Source organism: Drosophila hydei, unplaced genomic scaffold (assembly GCF_003285905.1).
Source record: "Drosophila hydei strain 15085-1641.00,03,60 unplaced genomic scaffold, DhydRS2 tig00000149-arrow-pilon, whole genome shotgun sequence".
NCBI classification, from domain to species: Eukaryota; Metazoa; Arthropoda; class Insecta; order Diptera; family Drosophilidae; genus Drosophila; species Drosophila hydei.
Window position 1 is genome coordinate 5,594,827 of NW_022045678.1, and position 16,360 is coordinate 5,611,186.

Below are 16,360 nucleotides of genomic sequence, written 5' to 3' on the forward strand. Positions count from 1 at the left end.
TAAGCGAGAGGGAGAGAGGTAGCTATATCTGACAGCTCAGGCTAATGCGTATTATGGGTACATTAGACAGATACAAGTGGAAGGTGGTGGTACAGTTGTGCACGCATGCAAACAGCTGTGGTCCACATTACGCATACGCCCCGTTGCCAGACGAAAACTCTGCCTGTCCGCCCGACCGTCTGTCTATCTCTCTATCTGTCTGTCTTTCTGTCTGCCTAGGCAGCCATCAGTCAATAATTTAATTATAATAATTGTGGCATTTAATGTATTTAATGCATGCACAACACAATGGCGGCCATGACACGTTAATTATGGGGGCAAAATGGCGGCTACAGCCGCAGTCGCTGCCAGCGTCAACGCCGACCGCAACTGCGATCGAGTTATTTGCGGTTAACATGAACCAATTAAACTTAGCAACTGCATAAGCACACGGCAAAAAAAAATAAAAATTAATATACATTTAAGTTTCATTATAATGCAAGAATTAAGAAATATTAATTTTCTTATATTTTGTTTACATTTAAAATAATCTCATTCTTTATATGATATATATGATAGTTATATGATAGTTATGATAAAATAAATGATAAAATAATAAAATAAATCGATTTATGTTTTTTTTTTGTAAAAAGGTTTCTTGATTTTAATCAATCGAAATTGCATTAACATTGACTAAAATTTATTAATAATATAATATAATATAAATGATATAAATAATATTTTATTCGAAACGCTTTTTAAGTGAAAATTGCATGTATAACTACAACATATAATAATAAATAAACAATTATTTTTAATTGAAATTCTAAAATGTTAAATAGAGTCTTAAAAAGTTAGTTGAAAAGAATGAAAAGTTGTTCAATGAAATTTCAATTAGCTCACTATATATATTATAACTTGTACGTAGACGTGTATATCTTGACTTTTATATTAATTACTGTTAAGTTTACAAATTCGAAAATTAACAAATGGCGTAAAGAAATGCAGACCAAGCCATCATTTTTGGCTGTGCACAGTCGAAGGCCAACAAATCAGAATACTAAATAAATATATATATAAATATATATATATTCATATATATATTATATATATATGTATATGCCTATACATATATAGTTGTATAGATAAAATGCCAGCATTATGGGGCCGAAATCAAACGGTGCAAATGGCTAAATTGCATTCGGCCGTAATGCCCTTGTTGTGCGAGGGAGACAACCATATATGCTACACATGCAAATGGGGGTGTGTTCACACATACAGAGAAACGTACATACATGGATGGACGATATATATATATATATATATATAGGTGTGTGTGTGTTTTTGGGTGCCTGAGCAGCGAACCGCAAGTGCATTGCCTGCTTTTGGGGGTGGGCTGCTGTGCCGTGGCTCAAACCGGGACATCGCTTAGAGCGATTTGCTGGTTGATGTGCGGTGATTGCCGCAAACTCAACGCGACCGTCAACGAGCAAACAACATAAGCGCGACGGCCAGGACTCGAGCAGGAGCAGGACATGATGTCAGCGCTTAATGAGAACAGCCTCAGCCCAGTTGCAACTGCAACGGCGACGGCAACAGCAACTGCAGCAGCAACTGTAGCCAGCAGCAAGTGCTCTGCCACAACGGCCACAATGCTAACCACAAAAACGCCATTTTCCATCGAACACATATTATTTCAAAACTTAAACAATAATAATAATAACAACAACAACAACAACTCCAACAGCAATAGCAATCAAAAGTGCAACAAATATTCAGTGAAAAGTGCCAGGAGCAATACGAGCGCCAGCTCCATATCCGCCATATCAAATACCCTTTCGAGTGGCAGTGGCAGTGCCAACGCCAATTCAAGTGCATATGACAATAACAGATATCCTATAAACCCAACAGCGCCGGCCTCGACACGCCACACAAACAGTCCGCACCATTCGGCAGCGATTTATGCCAGCGAGGATTACGTCAAGTCCATGCACAGCCAACGGTGAGTGTGTATGAGTCTATAAGATATATGAACGGATTTCTGTTGACCGAAGTGCAAAACCTACATTAGCTGTGTCCGCTCAACGAGCCAATTCTGTCTCTGTTCGATAAGCCCACAAGACACGCGAAAAGGCTGTACAGAAACGTTTAGCTGTGATCTGAGCTTAACTTAGCTTTGTTCATAATGTGCATAATATATAAAATATATTTTTTATAAATATCTGAACATTAAATTTTTCAGACAGCGAGTTTCACAGAACAGTTAATTAACCGTTCTTAAATTTATTCTTTTAAATTCGAGTTATTCTACATAAATCTGAGAGGCAATCAGCGTTAAACTCCTTCAGCTGCGTGGATTAGTTATTTATAAAAAAATATATATTTATATATTTATATAAATATAATATATTTATATTAAATTATTCAATGCCGCGTTATTAGAATTATCAGTGCAATATCTTCCCATATTGCAGCAAAAATGATTTAAATTAAAAAAACTCTTAACTGACATTTCAGATTTGAAAGTTTAAATCTTTTATTTGCATGCAATATTCATACACGGGCGGAGATAAAAATATAACAATAATAATTAATAATTTCAAATTAATTTTAATTAAAGTTAAAACTAAATAATAATTTAAAATAGGCATTGAATGACAATATTAAATATAGATGAAGCTCTGGTATCAGAAATGTTTTTCTGATTGGAGTTGAAACCAAATTTAAAAAAGAAATTTAAACTCTGAAATGAAAATGAAATATGTTTGACTAGGGCTGCATGGGTATATGACGAGCTCTTCATCTTTAATGATGAACGGAACTAAATCGGAGCTAGGTTAAATTTTTACTAAACTATTTAGCAACTGTACAAAAGAGTAATATATATATTCATACATACACATTATGTCTACAAAAATCTCCTTTGTAAAAATATTGAAAATAAATAATGTAGATATCAAAGTTAACGAAGAAAGCTTGAGTGCACATTTGACTTGAATGTTTCTTTATGCAGTATTGAGTGAGTGCTGTGCTGTATAGTTTAAGGTATATATATTTGATCAGCTTAACGTTATATACGTTATATCGAATACACTATATGCATATATGTAATTGAGTTCAGGTAAATTCAGATGTTTAGCTTAACTTGATTCAAAGATCATTGTGTGGGATTCTTAATCCCGCATATTCAAATATTTCAACACAATCAGAGAAGCTTATGAGTCGGACGTTGAAGTAGTATACGCTATCAAGATTATATAACTCATTCGGATGCTGTTAACTTCCAATTCCCTACAGCAGCGCGCACCAACGGTCAGCAGCCGCTCACTATACCCATTCGAATTCGGGGCCAACTGTAGAGCCAAGTGTACAGCAAATGACAGCGGCAGCAGCAGCAGCAGCGGCAGCGGCAGCTGCAGCACCGCCAGCGCCACCTCCGCCACCGCCAGCAGCAACTGCCCCGAATGGTGTGCTGTACCCGAATGCTGGGTATGGCGATCATGGTTTCTTACAGATGACCCTCGGCTATCTATCCCCGTCGTCGGGCACGTACAAGTCGGTGGATCCCTATTTTCTGTCCCAAGGTATGCTCCTGTTCCTCTGCGTGTCAATGGCCATTAGCGACACCCAAATGTCCCAAAAGTTGACTCTATGTCAGCGTGTAATTCAATTAATGTGTGGCACCCACTTTTTGCAGCCAGCCTGTTTGGAGGAGCGCCCTTCTTTGGTGCGCCCGGCTGTGTGCCGGAGCTGGCCCTCGGCTTGGGCATGGGTGTGAATGCTCTGAGGCATTGTCGACGTCGTAAGGCGCGCACCGTCTTCAGTGACCCGCAGCTTTCGGGGCTGGAGAAACGTTTTGAGGCGCAACGATATTTGTCGACGCCAGAACGCGTAGAACTGGCCACGGCGCTGGGCTTAAGCGAGACGCAGGTCAAGACCTGGTTCCAGAATCGTCGTATGAAGCACAAGAAGCAGCTGCGACGACGCGACACTGCCAATGGTGAGTGAAGTAGCTGGAGTCGAAGTCTTTTAGTCTTCGGACCAACTTTTAACTTTGTAGAAGTTTCTTTGGCCAATTAGCTTGGAGCTCCTTTTGATGAAACTTTTGCTCAAGTTTTATTTGGCCCCTAATCAAATTAGTTGTAAATTTTTGGCAATTTTCTGGCCCACAGAACCCGTTGACTTCTCACGCACCGAGCCAGGCAGCAAGCAGCAGGGCGAGCCCCACAGCCCCACAGCTGTCTCCACAGATTCCAAGTCCAAGTTGGGCCAAACAACTAGTCAACAGCAGCACCAACAGCAACTGCAAATGTGCTTCCTGCAGCATGGCTACTCAACGGATGATTATTCCGATCTGGAGGCTGACAGCGAGGATGATGATAATTCTAGCGATGTGGACATTGTGGGCGATACGAAGCTATATCAGCTTACATAGGACGTAGGTGTGTAAAAAGTTGTCCATTAATAGACTTAATATGTGCAAAAAATACCACAATATTCAAAAATACCAATGCGATGGCTTTTAAGATAAGAAACCGTATGTAATTCCTTATGAAGATTCGACAAATCTGTTTTGTTTTTGTATTTTCTTAGTACATTTTGAGATGAGTGTTTAAGTTTCAGTTTTTTTGTTGTTTTTAAAATTAAAAAATAATAAAAATGTTACTAATTTCTGAAAACAAAAAATTATTGAAAGAAATCATAAACTACATTATTTTTAATTAATAACAGATTTTAATTATATCAAAGATTTACTTACTTTTCATAACTTACTGTTTAGTACCTTCACTTGATATATATTAAGAAATGTATTTATTGGTATTTTTTAATATAATGTTAAATATTCAAGTCAAAGATAAATTGCTTATATATAAGATTTTATCAAATTATGAACTAAAAATTGTGATTTTCATTTGATATATTTAGAAACAAACGGTAATTAATTATTTGCGTTAATTTCTCTTGTTTTTTTTTGGTATTTTTTGCGCATTAAGCATACCACATCGAGTCTATACAACTCCGAAGTAATCAAACTCTGTAAATAGTGATCACAATAAGATTTCCAATTGAGCGCGAGTCTAGTCACAGATAAATTTAAGCTGATACACATATACATTGAAGTATTACAAAACAAATAGTGATTTTATTCGAGTACTTCCATTTAAGATCTCTTTCTCTTTCATACACCCTGTCTCTCTCGCTTTCTCTCTCTGTCCCCTTCAGTCTTTCTCGGAGTATCTAATTCTCTTTGTAGCTGTATATTGATGTGTTAGACGGCTTAGTTTTAATGCTTTCAATAAAAACTCATGTGAAAAATTAAAAAAAAAAAGTTTTTCAAGTTCCGACGGGTAATCAAATCCAATTGACTGCCAACAACAAAAAGTAGGCACTAATCAGGTTAAACTGTGACATTTTTATAGGGTTGAAGTCACGGACACGCCCACCGACTACCGCCCACTCACGCTTGGGTGTGTTAGCCGAGGGTGGAATATGCTGAAGTGCTCTTAACAATGGCAAAATAATTGCGGGTTATTAGCAAGCCATTTAGGGAAACACTTTGTTGCGACTCGGCAGCTCAAACAGTGAAATACTTCTTGAATACTTCCAATTGAGTTCTGATTGTGTGAGCAAAAGAACCAGTTTCCGGACTCAGCAGCCCCCCATATGCTTGGCGTTAAGGTAAGTACATCTCAATAGCATGTCATCCGTCTAGGATTCGGTGGGTTTGTCAGCGAAAGCTTTTTCTTCTATGAACTTATTTATATACATTATATTTAGAGTATTCACATTCTATATTTAAAGTTTTCTAAAGTGACCAAAAATATATACAAATGAGCATTTATAATTTACGTATATATATATAACATGTAATAAATAAATAAGAAAGCTCTAGTTAGAGTACCTGATTAGAAGATAGAAGATTTTAGAAATATTTTTTATAGCTTACCTAGCATAAAATCGCAATTTCGATTCTGCGATTTTAATGCATGTGCCCAAGTATATAGGTAAATAAGTAAGAAAGCTCTAGTCGGGTTGCCCGCCTAGGAGATATCCTGATCCCAGTCTTATCTGCGTTTTTTTAATATTTTCCGTAGTTTGTATAGAGTATTAAAAAAAAAACAAATAAAAACTGCCATTACGACACCAAACTTCGAACCCAAAGTGTTTACGCAACGTGCATCAACTCTACCAACACCGTCACATCATAATCAAAAAAAAAAATAAATAAATAAAAACAATAAAAATCGTCTCATCTCCGCGTGTTTCGAACCCGCTTACGAGCGCCGCCTCTATTAACGTAGCCACTGCACCGCTTGCAAGAAGAGCTGCAAATTTGGAGTTAAGTAGCAGCTGATAATTCAAGCAGTATTCAATCGCAATTTTGATTCTTCGAATAGAAAAGAATACACGCATTTGAATGCATTAAAGAAGCAAACGCCTTCACATAGTGGCCCTAGTACCAACTAAACTAAAATTTTACGAATGTGATGAAATTTGGAGCCGGTATCAAAAATCCAACAAAAATCAAAATTGCATAAAATATACATAAAACTAAATACAAAATTTGGTAGCTCTTAAGAAGTCCGAGATATAATTTATTAACTACATTTCGATCATGTTTTATTCGATAAGAATCAAATGCAAATAGTTATCGAATATTTGAAACAAATGATATGCGCGTGCTATACACGGACCTACAAAAAGTAAAGTCTTCAGGTCTCTAGCTTTAATAGATGCTGAGATCGACGCGTTTACACATACAGACAAACGGACGGACGGACAGAGTGAAGGATAGGACTCATTCGACTCGGCTTGTCGTCCTGATCAAGAATATATATACTTTATGGGGTCTGCCTGTTACATACATTTGCACAAAACCATTATACCCTGATCTCACAATTTACAGGGTATAAAAATACATACGCTTTGCTTGCTTGTCACGTGCTTCAGAAAATTGGCCAAACATTTTGCTTAATAATTTCCGTGCTACTTAAATTCAGTATATGATCTACATATTCTGTTGGAACATTTGTCAGTTTAGTAAAGCTGTAAACAATTTGGGAAAATTTGGAGCCCATATAAATTCAAGTTTCAAGTCAAGTCTTTAGGTTCTGAGATCGCCGCGTTTACACACACGAACAGACGGCCGGGCAGACGCACACCTCCTTCTGCCTTTTGCACACATTTTAACAAAAACAATTTTCCCATTTTTTTCTCATTTTCAATGGGTTCAGGGTATAAAAATATATATAATATGAACTTGTTATTACCTAATTATGCGAAAGAGTTTTCTGCTTTGCATATAATTTGTACAAAATATAGTCCAAGTATGAAGTCTACACTACTCCATTGCCATATTTTATATATGCTTAGAATAATATTTTATCATCATTTCTTGTTTATGTATATAACAAATGTTTCTAAATTTTTCTTTCTTAAACTCATATGCAAGCCTATATATTCTTATATGTATAGGAATATTTTTGTCTGACGTCAAAAATGAAATAATATTTGTATTATAGTTTCATAATAAAATTGCGCGTGTTTTTAATATATTTTTGTTTTTATGTATGTCATGACCTATGTCTAACTTAAATCGAGAGTTATGGCGATAATAAGATACGGATTTGTGCTTAATGCTTATTACGTTGAGTAAGTCAAAAGAGTTGGTGTATTTGATATAAATTAATTCACATAGCTTTATAGAAGTAATTATATATAAATCGAATCCGGTCTATTTTAGTAACTATTTATAAATATATATTTGGGTTCACCTTTCTAAAGTTAAGAAAGCTTAAGCAAAATTTGGAATAGCTTTAAATATTTTTTTATTAAAAAATATAAATGGGGATACCCTGAAGTCTAGAGTTTAGGGACTTTATAAAGCTTAAAAGCAATGTTTTTTCTCGAGCCGATTAGGTTACTCTTATACTCTACGCTCAATATATTTGTTGATAACAGAAGTTCTTAAATAACACAGTTATATACAAATTAAAAGCCAGCTCTATGCAAATTAACTAAGCAAATATTTATAACTTGAAGAAATGTATTTCTGTATCTCTCAATTTATACTCAAATTTTCTTTAACCTTATTCACGCTGTCTTCTTTGCATTGAACAACATTACTGATTAGCTCAATCAGCATGCACATAATATATGTATATTCTTAAATGTATATGCATACATATACACATGTAAATATTTACATGGGAGTTGGCGCATGTTTATGTCTCCGTCCGCTCACCATTTGCCGTTCTCTCCTCTCTTTTTCGCTCTATTTCTTATCTGCCGTTACTTTTGCGTACATTGACATGTAATATGCTCACGATACCCTATAGACGTAGGGAGTTGGGCATATGCTGTTGTAAGCTATTAAACATAAGAAGTATGTGAAAAATTTGGTGAATGTCAATTTGAAAAAATGTTAGAACGATCTCAGCATCTTGAAATTTTTTGTAGGTACGTTTATAGCACGCATATCTAGTTTGTTTTAAATAATTGATAACTTTTCCCCTTTTATTGTTATCGATTAAAAACATAATTAAAATGCAGTTAATTAATTTTGATTTTTATTATATTCTGAATATCGGCTTCAAATTTCCCCAAATTCTTAAAAGTTAGAGTTAGAAGGTTACTCGTTGCCGAGGAGTTAATACAAACTATGTCGTAATGTCGTAATACAAACTCTGGAAAATATTAAAAAACAAAAATTACGGTATCTGATAGTCGTTTTGTGTTTTGTGACGTTGCATTCTCTGCCCATTCGTATTCGCGTTCACATTGCCAGCACAAAGCCAACGTCGCTTAGTCTCTGCAGTACAGCCATCGAGTGCGGTGGTTTCGCTGCTTATTCACAATTTTCTTCAAGTCTTCTGTTTTGATCGCTACGTTCACTGTTGCTTGTGCTGTAAGTGAAAGTTCTGTATATATATAAATAAATATATATATATATGAATATATATTTGAGGAAGCACTACAAAATGTTTTCTGCCGGCATTGGCGAGGGTCAAAGCAAAGTTATAGCCATGTGGGCGATTCTTAAAGATTGCCCACGTAGCAACATATATTATATATATCTAAATCTAATCATGTGTTTTTCTCTACGCTCTTGCCAAATTTAAATTTGGGGCACGTGTCGCTTCTCTCAGAAATTGTGAAAAAATCGACCGAAAAACACTTTTCGCTTGTTCCGGTTTTGGTTCATATACGTGTATGTCAAGAATTATGTATGTAGTCGAACATATATACCAAGTAGATCAAACAGGTTATCAGTGCTAGGCTACACACAACGAAGCTCCACTATCTATCACTATGTCGTATTTTTACTGGGTCTTCATTTGACCTTCAAACATTTATTTGGTTTGGCATTTAATTTTTGTGTATGACATTGTTGTTGTTGTTGTTTTTTAAAGAACCACAGGAACCGCATCATATATATATATACACCATATACGACCAAGCCATGGCGGACAGCAACGGTGATTGTAAGTGGAAAAATGAAACCCTGCACTGCTTTCCCTCTACCCGCACCAGCTTCTCCTTCGTTTCCTGCCTGCTGCCTGCCTCCTGTCTGCCTATTGACTATTTACCCTCTTAATTGCACCACAAGTTTTCAATTATTACAACTTGCATAACAAGTTGCCCCAGCTCCACCCAACTAACTAACGAGCTGTGTAACATTATGATTCGTAGATAGTCCTGCACTCTATACACTTTGCTATCACTAAAAGCCTAGCCCCTAATTCTTAGTAGATTATAAAATTGATAATCCCATACTTATTTACGCTGCTATTATTTTAATTTGTTTTGCAAACTAAATATTTATTATTGTGCTTATATAATATACTAAGCACAATATATGCTTATTCCCTGGCTTTATTATTTATGATTCCATACTAATTTTGTATAACTTGTCTTTAATCTAGGCTTGAGCAATGGCTAGAACTCTTATCAAAAATAATGAGATAAAATAAAAAAATAAAAATAAAAAATGTATATGATATATGCTTAGTTAAAACAAAATATATATCTTAAATATTCAGATATTAGAAACAATTATTTATGCATACATAATTTACTTTTCTTTAAATGCTTTCTTTTAGCATAGATCTTATAAAATTAAAGGGAAAGCCAATCATTTTTTAATGGTCCTCATATACATAAATCAAAAATATTTTTATAATAATATATCAAATCTTGCATATTAATATTATGTGTGTATACTGAAAATATAGACTTCACTGCCAAGCGCAGTTTTCTTAATAGATTAAGTAACTTAAAATATATGTTCCCTGCCTAACCCAATGTTAATAAAATGGGTCGCATATATACTTAATTAGTTTCCATGGCTAAATTTATAGTTTTGCCAAGCAGGCTGTTCGACTGTCTTCAGATCGTTTAGCATATAGTGACTATATGCGTCGTATCTTATTAACCATTTCACTAAGTTACTTTAATTTCTAAAAGCCATTTCATGGCACACATTATACCCTGATTTCCCATTTTCAATGGGTATAATAAATTGGAATTTATCATGTCGAAATTATGTATCATAAAAGAATCCCAATGTGACATTAGCCATGTTAGCTTATAGTAACAATCAATGTCTACATTGTTGTAAATACGAAATGCTATTGCTCGATCCTAACTGGAATAGAACTTTGCCTAACATACTTTTTCTCGATCCTTCCGACTGTTAGCAAAAATGACTCAACAGGGGCCCGCCTTCGACTCGAATGCGATGACGCTGACGCGTTTTGTCCTGCAGGAACAGCGCAAGTTCAAGGAAGCAACTGGAGATCTGTCCCAGCTGCTGAATTGCATACAGACAGCCATCAAGGCGACTGCATCCGCAGTGAGAAAAGCTGGCATAGCCAAGCTGCATGGAATCGCTGGGGATATCAATGTGCAGGGCGAGGAGGTAAAGAAATTGGATGTGCTGTCGAATGAGCTCTTCATCAATATGCTGAAGTCATCCTACACCACCTGCCTGATGGTCTCCGAGGAGAACGAGAATGTCATCGAGGTGGAATCGGATCGACAGGTGAGTGAGCTACACTTCTCAACAGGATTGACTGATTGATTGATCGCATTTGTGTACAGGGTAAATATATTGTTTGCTTTGATCCGCTGGATGGTTCTTCGAATATTGATTGCCTCGTCTCGATTGGTTCAATCTTTGCTATTTATCGGAAGAGGAGCACGGGGGTGCCCACCGTACAGGATGCACTGCAGCCGGGTAATCAGCTCGTTGCTGCCGGGTATGCGCTCTACGGCTCTGCGACAGCCATTGTCCTGGGTCTGGGTAGCAGCGTGAATGGGTTCACCTACGATCCGGCTATTGGTGAGTTCATTCTAACCGAACCCAATATGCGTGTGCCAAACAAGGGCAAGATCTATTCGATCAATGAGGGCTATGCATCCGACTGGGATGCGGGCGTCTACAACTACATCGCTGCAAAGAAGGATCCCAGCAAGGGAAAGCCGTACGGCGCTCGCTACGTCGGTTCCATGGTGGCCGATGTGCACCGTACTATCAAATACGGCGGAATCTTCATCTATCCGGCCACCAAGTCGTCGCCCAATGGCAAACTTCGTCTACTCTACGAGTGCAATCCCATGGCCTTTCTCATGATCTTGGCTGGCGGTCTGGCCAGCGATGGCAAGATCAGCATACTGGACATTGTGCCCAAGAAAATTCACGAGCGTAGCCCCATCTTCCTAGGCTCCAAAGCTGATGTGGAGGAAGCGCTTAGCTACCTAAAGTGAATCTCCTGTCTGAATAAATGTTTTTTAAATATTCTATTCGAATGCCAGAGAGAGGATTGGATGGGCTATGCTGCATACAAAATAAGATTGAAAGGTCTTCAGAACAGAGCTGATACTCCAATCCCATTTTGTATAAAGTATAAATAGATATTCACATATGGCACTACACAACTAGGTAAATATGTAAGTATATTATAAGTAAGCCAATTTACAATATTAACTACTTGGATTCCAAGCTAAGGTCAATTAAAAGGCAGCTTAAGACACTTGCCTAGGTGGGCATAGAGTTGAAAATGTTAAGAGTAACTGTTAAAATGTTTTGATTTATGACTAAACATTAGCTACTCACATTCTCTTATACACACTATACATATCTAGTCTGATCTTATGTTGGGAGAGTCGTAGCATTTGAGGTGTATCTCTTGTACTTAAACACCCCTCAGCGATTAGCAATAAGGTAAGCCTGTACAGTTCCAGTACCTGCTACATAGTACTCATATTCATAAACACACATGAACTGGCATACTCCTGGTAAATCCTTGACTCTCATATGTCCTCTCGAAGTCGAAGATATGTTCTCAAATAGTCTTATATTAACAATACAGTAGCAAACATTAATAGTTAACAAATAATGCGCAATTCCTAATGTCTAACCGCAGGTCAAATTAGACTTAGGATTTGCAACAATTGAATTCCATTCTCCTATGTAATTTGGCTTATTCTTAAAAGGAATTGGCCTTGTGTTTGGGCACAAAGCTAAATCCTTGGGGTACAGGACCAAGTAGCATTTCGCTGAGTCGTACCCAGTCGGAGGCATTGCCAGAGCTCATCAGTGTTTCCATTTCATCGCGTCCGCGATACTTTTGAGGCCTGGCATTGATTTTCTGTGGTGGCGACTGCTGCAGCTCCTCAGGTATGTAGCGATAAAGGAACGATTGCCATTCGAGTAGAAAGCGTCTGGTGCTCTCCACGCCTTTTGTATCGGAGCCCCAGTGCTCCAGTCCATAGTTGCAGTAGCGACGCAGCAACTCGAAGCGTTGCGTTGACGTGGGGGACCATGCTTTTTGCTCTTTGATTTCCTGGAAGATCCAGGGCTTGATCAATGCACCACGTCCAATCATCACAGAGCTAACGTGGGGAGCTAGAGCACGTCGCTCCACATAGTCTTCGTAGCTCAGTATGTCGCCGTTCCCAATAACGGGCATGTGCTTGGCTTGCTTGGCGCACTCCTCAATGTACGTCCAGTTGGCTTGGCGTGTGTATCGCTGCTCTCTCGAACGTCCGTGCATGGTAACAGCCGCGGCGCCCCATTGCTCCACCAGCGGCAGCAGCTCGTGGGCAACACTCTTATCTGCATAGACACCTGTGCGCATTTTCACAGTAAAAGGCAGTCGATCAGACAGCGCTGAGCAACTGCGCACAGTTAGCTCCAGTATATTGGTGCGTCGCATCAGTGCACTACCGCCGCCCTGCTGGTAGATCAGGTCAATGGGACAGCCTATATTCAGATCGATGAAGTCAATCCGCGCTGTTTCGTGCAGCACTTGTGCCGCCTGGCTGATCACATTCGGGTTGTTGCCACACAGTTGCACGCCAAAGATTTGTTCGCTCTCATGGCGCTTGGTCAGCGCCCACTCCTGGCCGAGACCCTTGAGCAGCGGCACAGCGCATGCCATCTCCCCACAGGTGATGTCTGCGCCGAATTCTTTGCAGATGCGCCGAAAGGGCAAATTGCCCACTGTGGTCAGCGGGGAGAGCAACAGCTTCTCACGAAAGTCGATGACGGGCTTTCTTTGAGCATCACGTCCGGCTGGCGCTTCACTTATAGCACAGCCAATAGCTTTACTCGCCGTTGACTGCTCCACTGTTGCGTCTTCCTTTTCTATCGATTCTATTAGCTGCTCATCCTGCTGCTGGTTTTCCTTACTTTCTATGCCCTTGTCCTCCAGCTTCTGTTGCTTCTGGTCCTGCACCTCCTCTTCCTTCTGCTGTCGATTCTTCTTATTTTCATCTCTGAGCTTCTCCGCCATCTTTATCAACTCCTTGCTACGACTGAAGTCGTAGTCATGCTTGCGCAGACGCACCTGCAGCTCTACTTAGAAAATATATGTATCATTACACTCATGCACTACTTCAGTTCCATTTTACTTCACCTGAGCTGATGCCGTTGCACGTAGTCTGCGCCGTATTTTCGTCGTAATTCGGCTTCTTCATGTTTTGTCCATTCTCATCTGTGTGGGATTTGGCGAAACGGCATGTGATGCCACGGCCACAATAGCCCTTGGTGGAATAGACATAACACTGCTCACCCAAATCCGCACCTTTGGCTTCGATAAAAGCCTCAAGATCGTGGACGTAACGGCAATTAGGTACAGTACATGGTGCGCCGCCAGCGCCATCTATCAGTGAGTGGCAAAGATGCGAGTAGCGCTCATCTTTGAACACAGGGCGATTCTGATAATAGCAAACGTTTTTATACAAGAACTGTAAGTTAAATAAATATTTACTTTATTCTGGCCACGCTTGCGCTCTTTTTTGCCACTTCCACGTTTACTTTTGGGCTCGCTTGTATCCTCTGCGTTTTCCAGGTGTTTTCTTTTGTTTGTTTCTCCATCAGCGGGCGTATTTATTTCGCTTCTCCGGTCACCATTAGGTTCAGCTAACAAATACCTTTTTAATGAAAAATCTTCCATATATTCAACTCTTTAAAATGCACATAGCCATCACTTACTCCGGCTTAATGTAACAAATGCCCGGCTCCATTTCGCAACGTGCGTGAGGGTTCGGAAACAGAAATAAAAGAAATGTTTTAGTACAAACTAGAGATGCGCGAATTGAACTGCAGTCGAGCAACCAAAACAACAACAACCAAACATGTGCTTAAAATCAGCTGTTTTTATCGAAAACTTTTAAGATAACTATCGATTGCCGTTGGTGCTCAACTCAATGCTTAAATATATGCGCATTTTTATTTAATATAGTCTATACTTACCAACGAAAATGTAATTTAATTCTCAGTCTTTTGTGTCGAAGGCTGTCAGTCGTAATTATTTTAATATGAACCATGGTTCTATAGCAAACTTTCATGTCCATGTTCACAGCATACTAGCCCTCAGTAACCGATCAGCTGTTTGCAATGGTGCAAGTATTTAAGTTCCTGCTAAAATCCACAAAAACGGTTAGTAGTTTAGTATAGAATTAAAATGCAATTAATGTAAATTACTTATGCAGCATACTCGCGCACATTTTCGCTCCAATTTCCTGGATACTTTGCGTCTGACGGTACGTGGAGGACATGGTGGCAATGGCCTACCCAAATATGGAGGAGTTGGCGGCCAGGGCGGCTGCGTCTACTTTGTGGCCAAAGAGGGGCTAACATTGCGGAAAGTAGCACAAAATCTAAAAGATAAACGTGTTCAGGCGACCAGCGGCGAGGATAGCAGCAAAGTGAGCATATATGGTCGACGCGGCATGGATCAAAGAATAGAAGTACCATTGGGAGTGCAGCTTTACGATGAGCAACAACAGAAACTGCTGGCAGATCTCAACGAGCACGATGCCAGCTGCATTGTGGCGGGTGGTGGTACAGGCGGCTGTATAGGCAACAATTTCATCGGTCGTCCTGGACAGAGTCGTACAATTCAGCTTGACCTGAAATTAATAGCGGATGTGGGTTTGGTTGGTTTTCCCAATGCAGGAAAGAGCACGCTGCTAAAAGCTATATCCAATGCGAAGCCCAAGATAGCAGCGTATCCTTGTAAGTGCTAAAATTCATGTTGCTTCTATTGCTTACTTTTCGTTTCTTTTTGAAGTCACCACAATTCGGCCTCAGATCGGAACCGTGGAGTATGCAGATCTACGTTCCATAAGTATTGCCGATCTTCCTGGTTTAATTGAAGGAGCGCATGCCAACTTTGGCATGGGCCACAAATTTTTGAAGCACATTGAGCGCACTCGCCTGCTGCTCTTTATGGTAGACATTTTTGGCTTTCAACTGAGTCCACGCCACTCACATCGGGACTGTCTGAGCAACATTTATGCCCTGAACAAGGAGTTGGAGCTATATGATCCTGAGTTGCTGGAGAAGCCCTGTGTGTTGTTACTCAACAAAATGGACAGAGAAGGCGCAAAGGAATTGCTCTCAAATCTAAAGCCATTTCTTAAAGACTTAAACAGCAGTCTTTCCGCGTGTCCCGATGAACTACGTCCAAAGAGAGTGATCCAATTTAAGCATATTTTACCAATATCTGCGAAAAACTCGGCGCGCATTAGTGAAGTAAAACAAAATCTGCGTGCAACACTCGATGATCTGGCGGAACAGCAACTGGTCACAGATCCAAAGGTACTTAAAGACCAGTTGCAGCAACGGGTGGGCGTTATAGGACCCAAAATAACATAATAAAATTAAGGTTAAAAAACAAACAAAAAATATATAATTAAAAAATGAAAACATTTTTATTTTGTCTGTTATTGAACAAGTCGATTAATGGATCCCAACAAAAATGTAGAATAAAATGAATAGTTCTGGTAAGTATCTTAACAAGAAACCTGTATCTGCGCTACATTTTGAACGATTAGACCAATTCGACGCTGGTCGCTCTCTGATAACACT

At 38.9% G+C, this 16,360-nt stretch overlaps 4 protein-coding genes across 5 annotated transcripts; 3 read left to right on the forward strand and 1 right to left on the reverse strand.

Moving 5' to 3' along the window:
• The first annotated feature begins 1,461 nt into the window (after window positions 1–1,461).
• LOC111597198 (brain-specific homeobox protein) lies at window positions 1,462–4,414 on the forward strand. The gene is made up of 5 exons (XM_023311771.2): window positions 1,462–1,981; window positions 3,277–3,346; window positions 3,416–3,563; window positions 3,677–3,979; window positions 4,152–4,414. Exons 1-5 carry the CDS (start codon window positions 1,515–1,517, stop codon window positions 4,412–4,414), a joined length of 1,251 nt encoding a protein of 416 aa, XP_023167539.2. The 5' UTR covers window positions 1,462–1,514.
• A 4,383-nt stretch (window positions 4,415–8,797) lies between these two features.
• LOC111597195 (fructose-1,6-bisphosphatase 1) lies at window positions 8,798–11,784 on the forward strand. Of its 2 annotated transcripts, XM_023311765.2 has the most exons (4): window positions 8,798–8,887; window positions 9,393–9,464; window positions 10,680–11,023; window positions 11,083–11,784. In XM_023311765.2, exons 2-4 carry the CDS (start codon window positions 9,443–9,445, stop codon window positions 11,746–11,748), a joined length of 1,032 nt encoding a protein of 343 aa, XP_023167533.2. In that variant the 5' UTR covers window positions 8,798–8,887; window positions 9,393–9,442; the 3' UTR covers window positions 11,749–11,784. The 2 variants fall into 2 exon arrangements, with proteins under 2 accessions (XP_023167533.2, XP_030079067.1); XM_030223207.1 differs by lacking the exon at window positions 9,393–9,464.
• Window positions 11,785–12,328: 544 nt separating this feature from the next.
• Window positions 12,329–14,599, reverse strand: LOC111598908 (tRNA-dihydrouridine(47) synthase [NAD(P)(+)]-like). The gene is made up of 4 exons (XM_023314378.2): window positions 14,480–14,599; window positions 14,256–14,418; window positions 13,902–14,202; window positions 12,329–13,840 (listed from the first exon to the last, which is right to left on the reverse strand). Exons 1-4 carry the CDS (start codon window positions 14,509–14,511, stop codon window positions 12,471–12,473), a joined length of 1,866 nt encoding a protein of 621 aa, XP_023170146.2. The 5' UTR covers window positions 14,512–14,599; the 3' UTR covers window positions 12,329–12,470.
• A 128-nt stretch (window positions 14,600–14,727) lies between these two features.
• Window positions 14,728–16,170, forward strand: LOC111598909 (GTP-binding protein 10 homolog). Its single transcript, XM_023314379.2, has 3 exons — window positions 14,728–14,926; window positions 14,980–15,505; window positions 15,561–16,170. Exons 1-3 carry the CDS (start codon window positions 14,885–14,887, stop codon window positions 16,145–16,147), a joined length of 1,155 nt encoding a protein of 384 aa, XP_023170147.2. The 5' UTR covers window positions 14,728–14,884; the 3' UTR covers window positions 16,148–16,170.
• Window positions 16,171–16,360: the final 190 nt, after the last annotated feature.

What these genes read in the sequence shown, in the direction of transcription:
- LOC111598908 (XM_023314378.2), bottom strand. Translation starts at nt 14,511, where the DNA reads ATGGAGCCGGGCATTTGTTACATTAAGCCGGA. An exon ending in ATTTGTTACATTAAGCCGGA is followed by an intron (nt 14,419 to 14,479) that starts GTAAGTGATGGC and finishes TTCATTAAAAAG; the next exon opens with GTATTTGTTAGCTGAACCTA. An exon ending in GTGCAACGGCATCAGCTCAG is followed by an intron (nt 13,841 to 13,901) that starts GTGAAGTAAAAT and finishes TTTTCTAAGTAG; the next exon opens with AGCTGCAGGTGCGTCTGCGC.
- LOC111597195 (XM_023311765.2), top strand. Translation starts at nt 9,443, where the DNA reads ATGGCGGACAGCAACGGTGATT. An exon ending in GGCGGACAGCAACGGTGATT is followed by an intron (nt 9,465 to 10,679) that starts GTAAGTGGAAAA and finishes TCCGACTGTTAG; the next exon opens with CAAAAATGACTCAACAGGGG. An exon ending in AGGTGGAATCGGATCGACAG is followed by an intron (nt 11,024 to 11,082) that starts GTGAGTGAGCTA and finishes ATTTGTGTACAG; the next exon opens with GGTAAATATATTGTTTGCTT.
- LOC111597198 (XM_023311771.2), top strand. Translation starts at nt 1,515, where the DNA reads ATGATGTCAGCGCTTAATGAGAACAGCCTCAGCCCAGTTGCAACTGCA. An exon ending in GGCCAACTGTAGAGCCAAGT is followed by an intron (nt 3,347 to 3,415) that starts GTACAGCAAATG and finishes CCAGCGCCACCT; the next exon opens with CCGCCACCGCCAGCAGCAAC. An exon ending in TCCCTATTTTCTGTCCCAAG is followed by an intron (nt 3,564 to 3,676) that starts GTATGCTCCTGT and finishes CACTTTTTGCAG; the next exon opens with CCAGCCTGTTTGGAGGAGCG.
- LOC111598909 (XM_023314379.2), top strand. Translation starts at nt 14,885, where the DNA reads ATGGTGCAAGTATTTAAGTTCCTGCTAAAATCCACAAAAACG. An exon ending in TGCTAAAATCCACAAAAACG is followed by an intron (nt 14,927 to 14,979) that starts GTTAGTAGTTTA and finishes TTACTTATGCAG; the next exon opens with CATACTCGCGCACATTTTCG. An exon ending in CAAGATAGCAGCGTATCCTT is followed by an intron (nt 15,506 to 15,560) that starts GTAAGTGCTAAA and finishes TTCTTTTTGAAG; the next exon opens with TCACCACAATTCGGCCTCAG.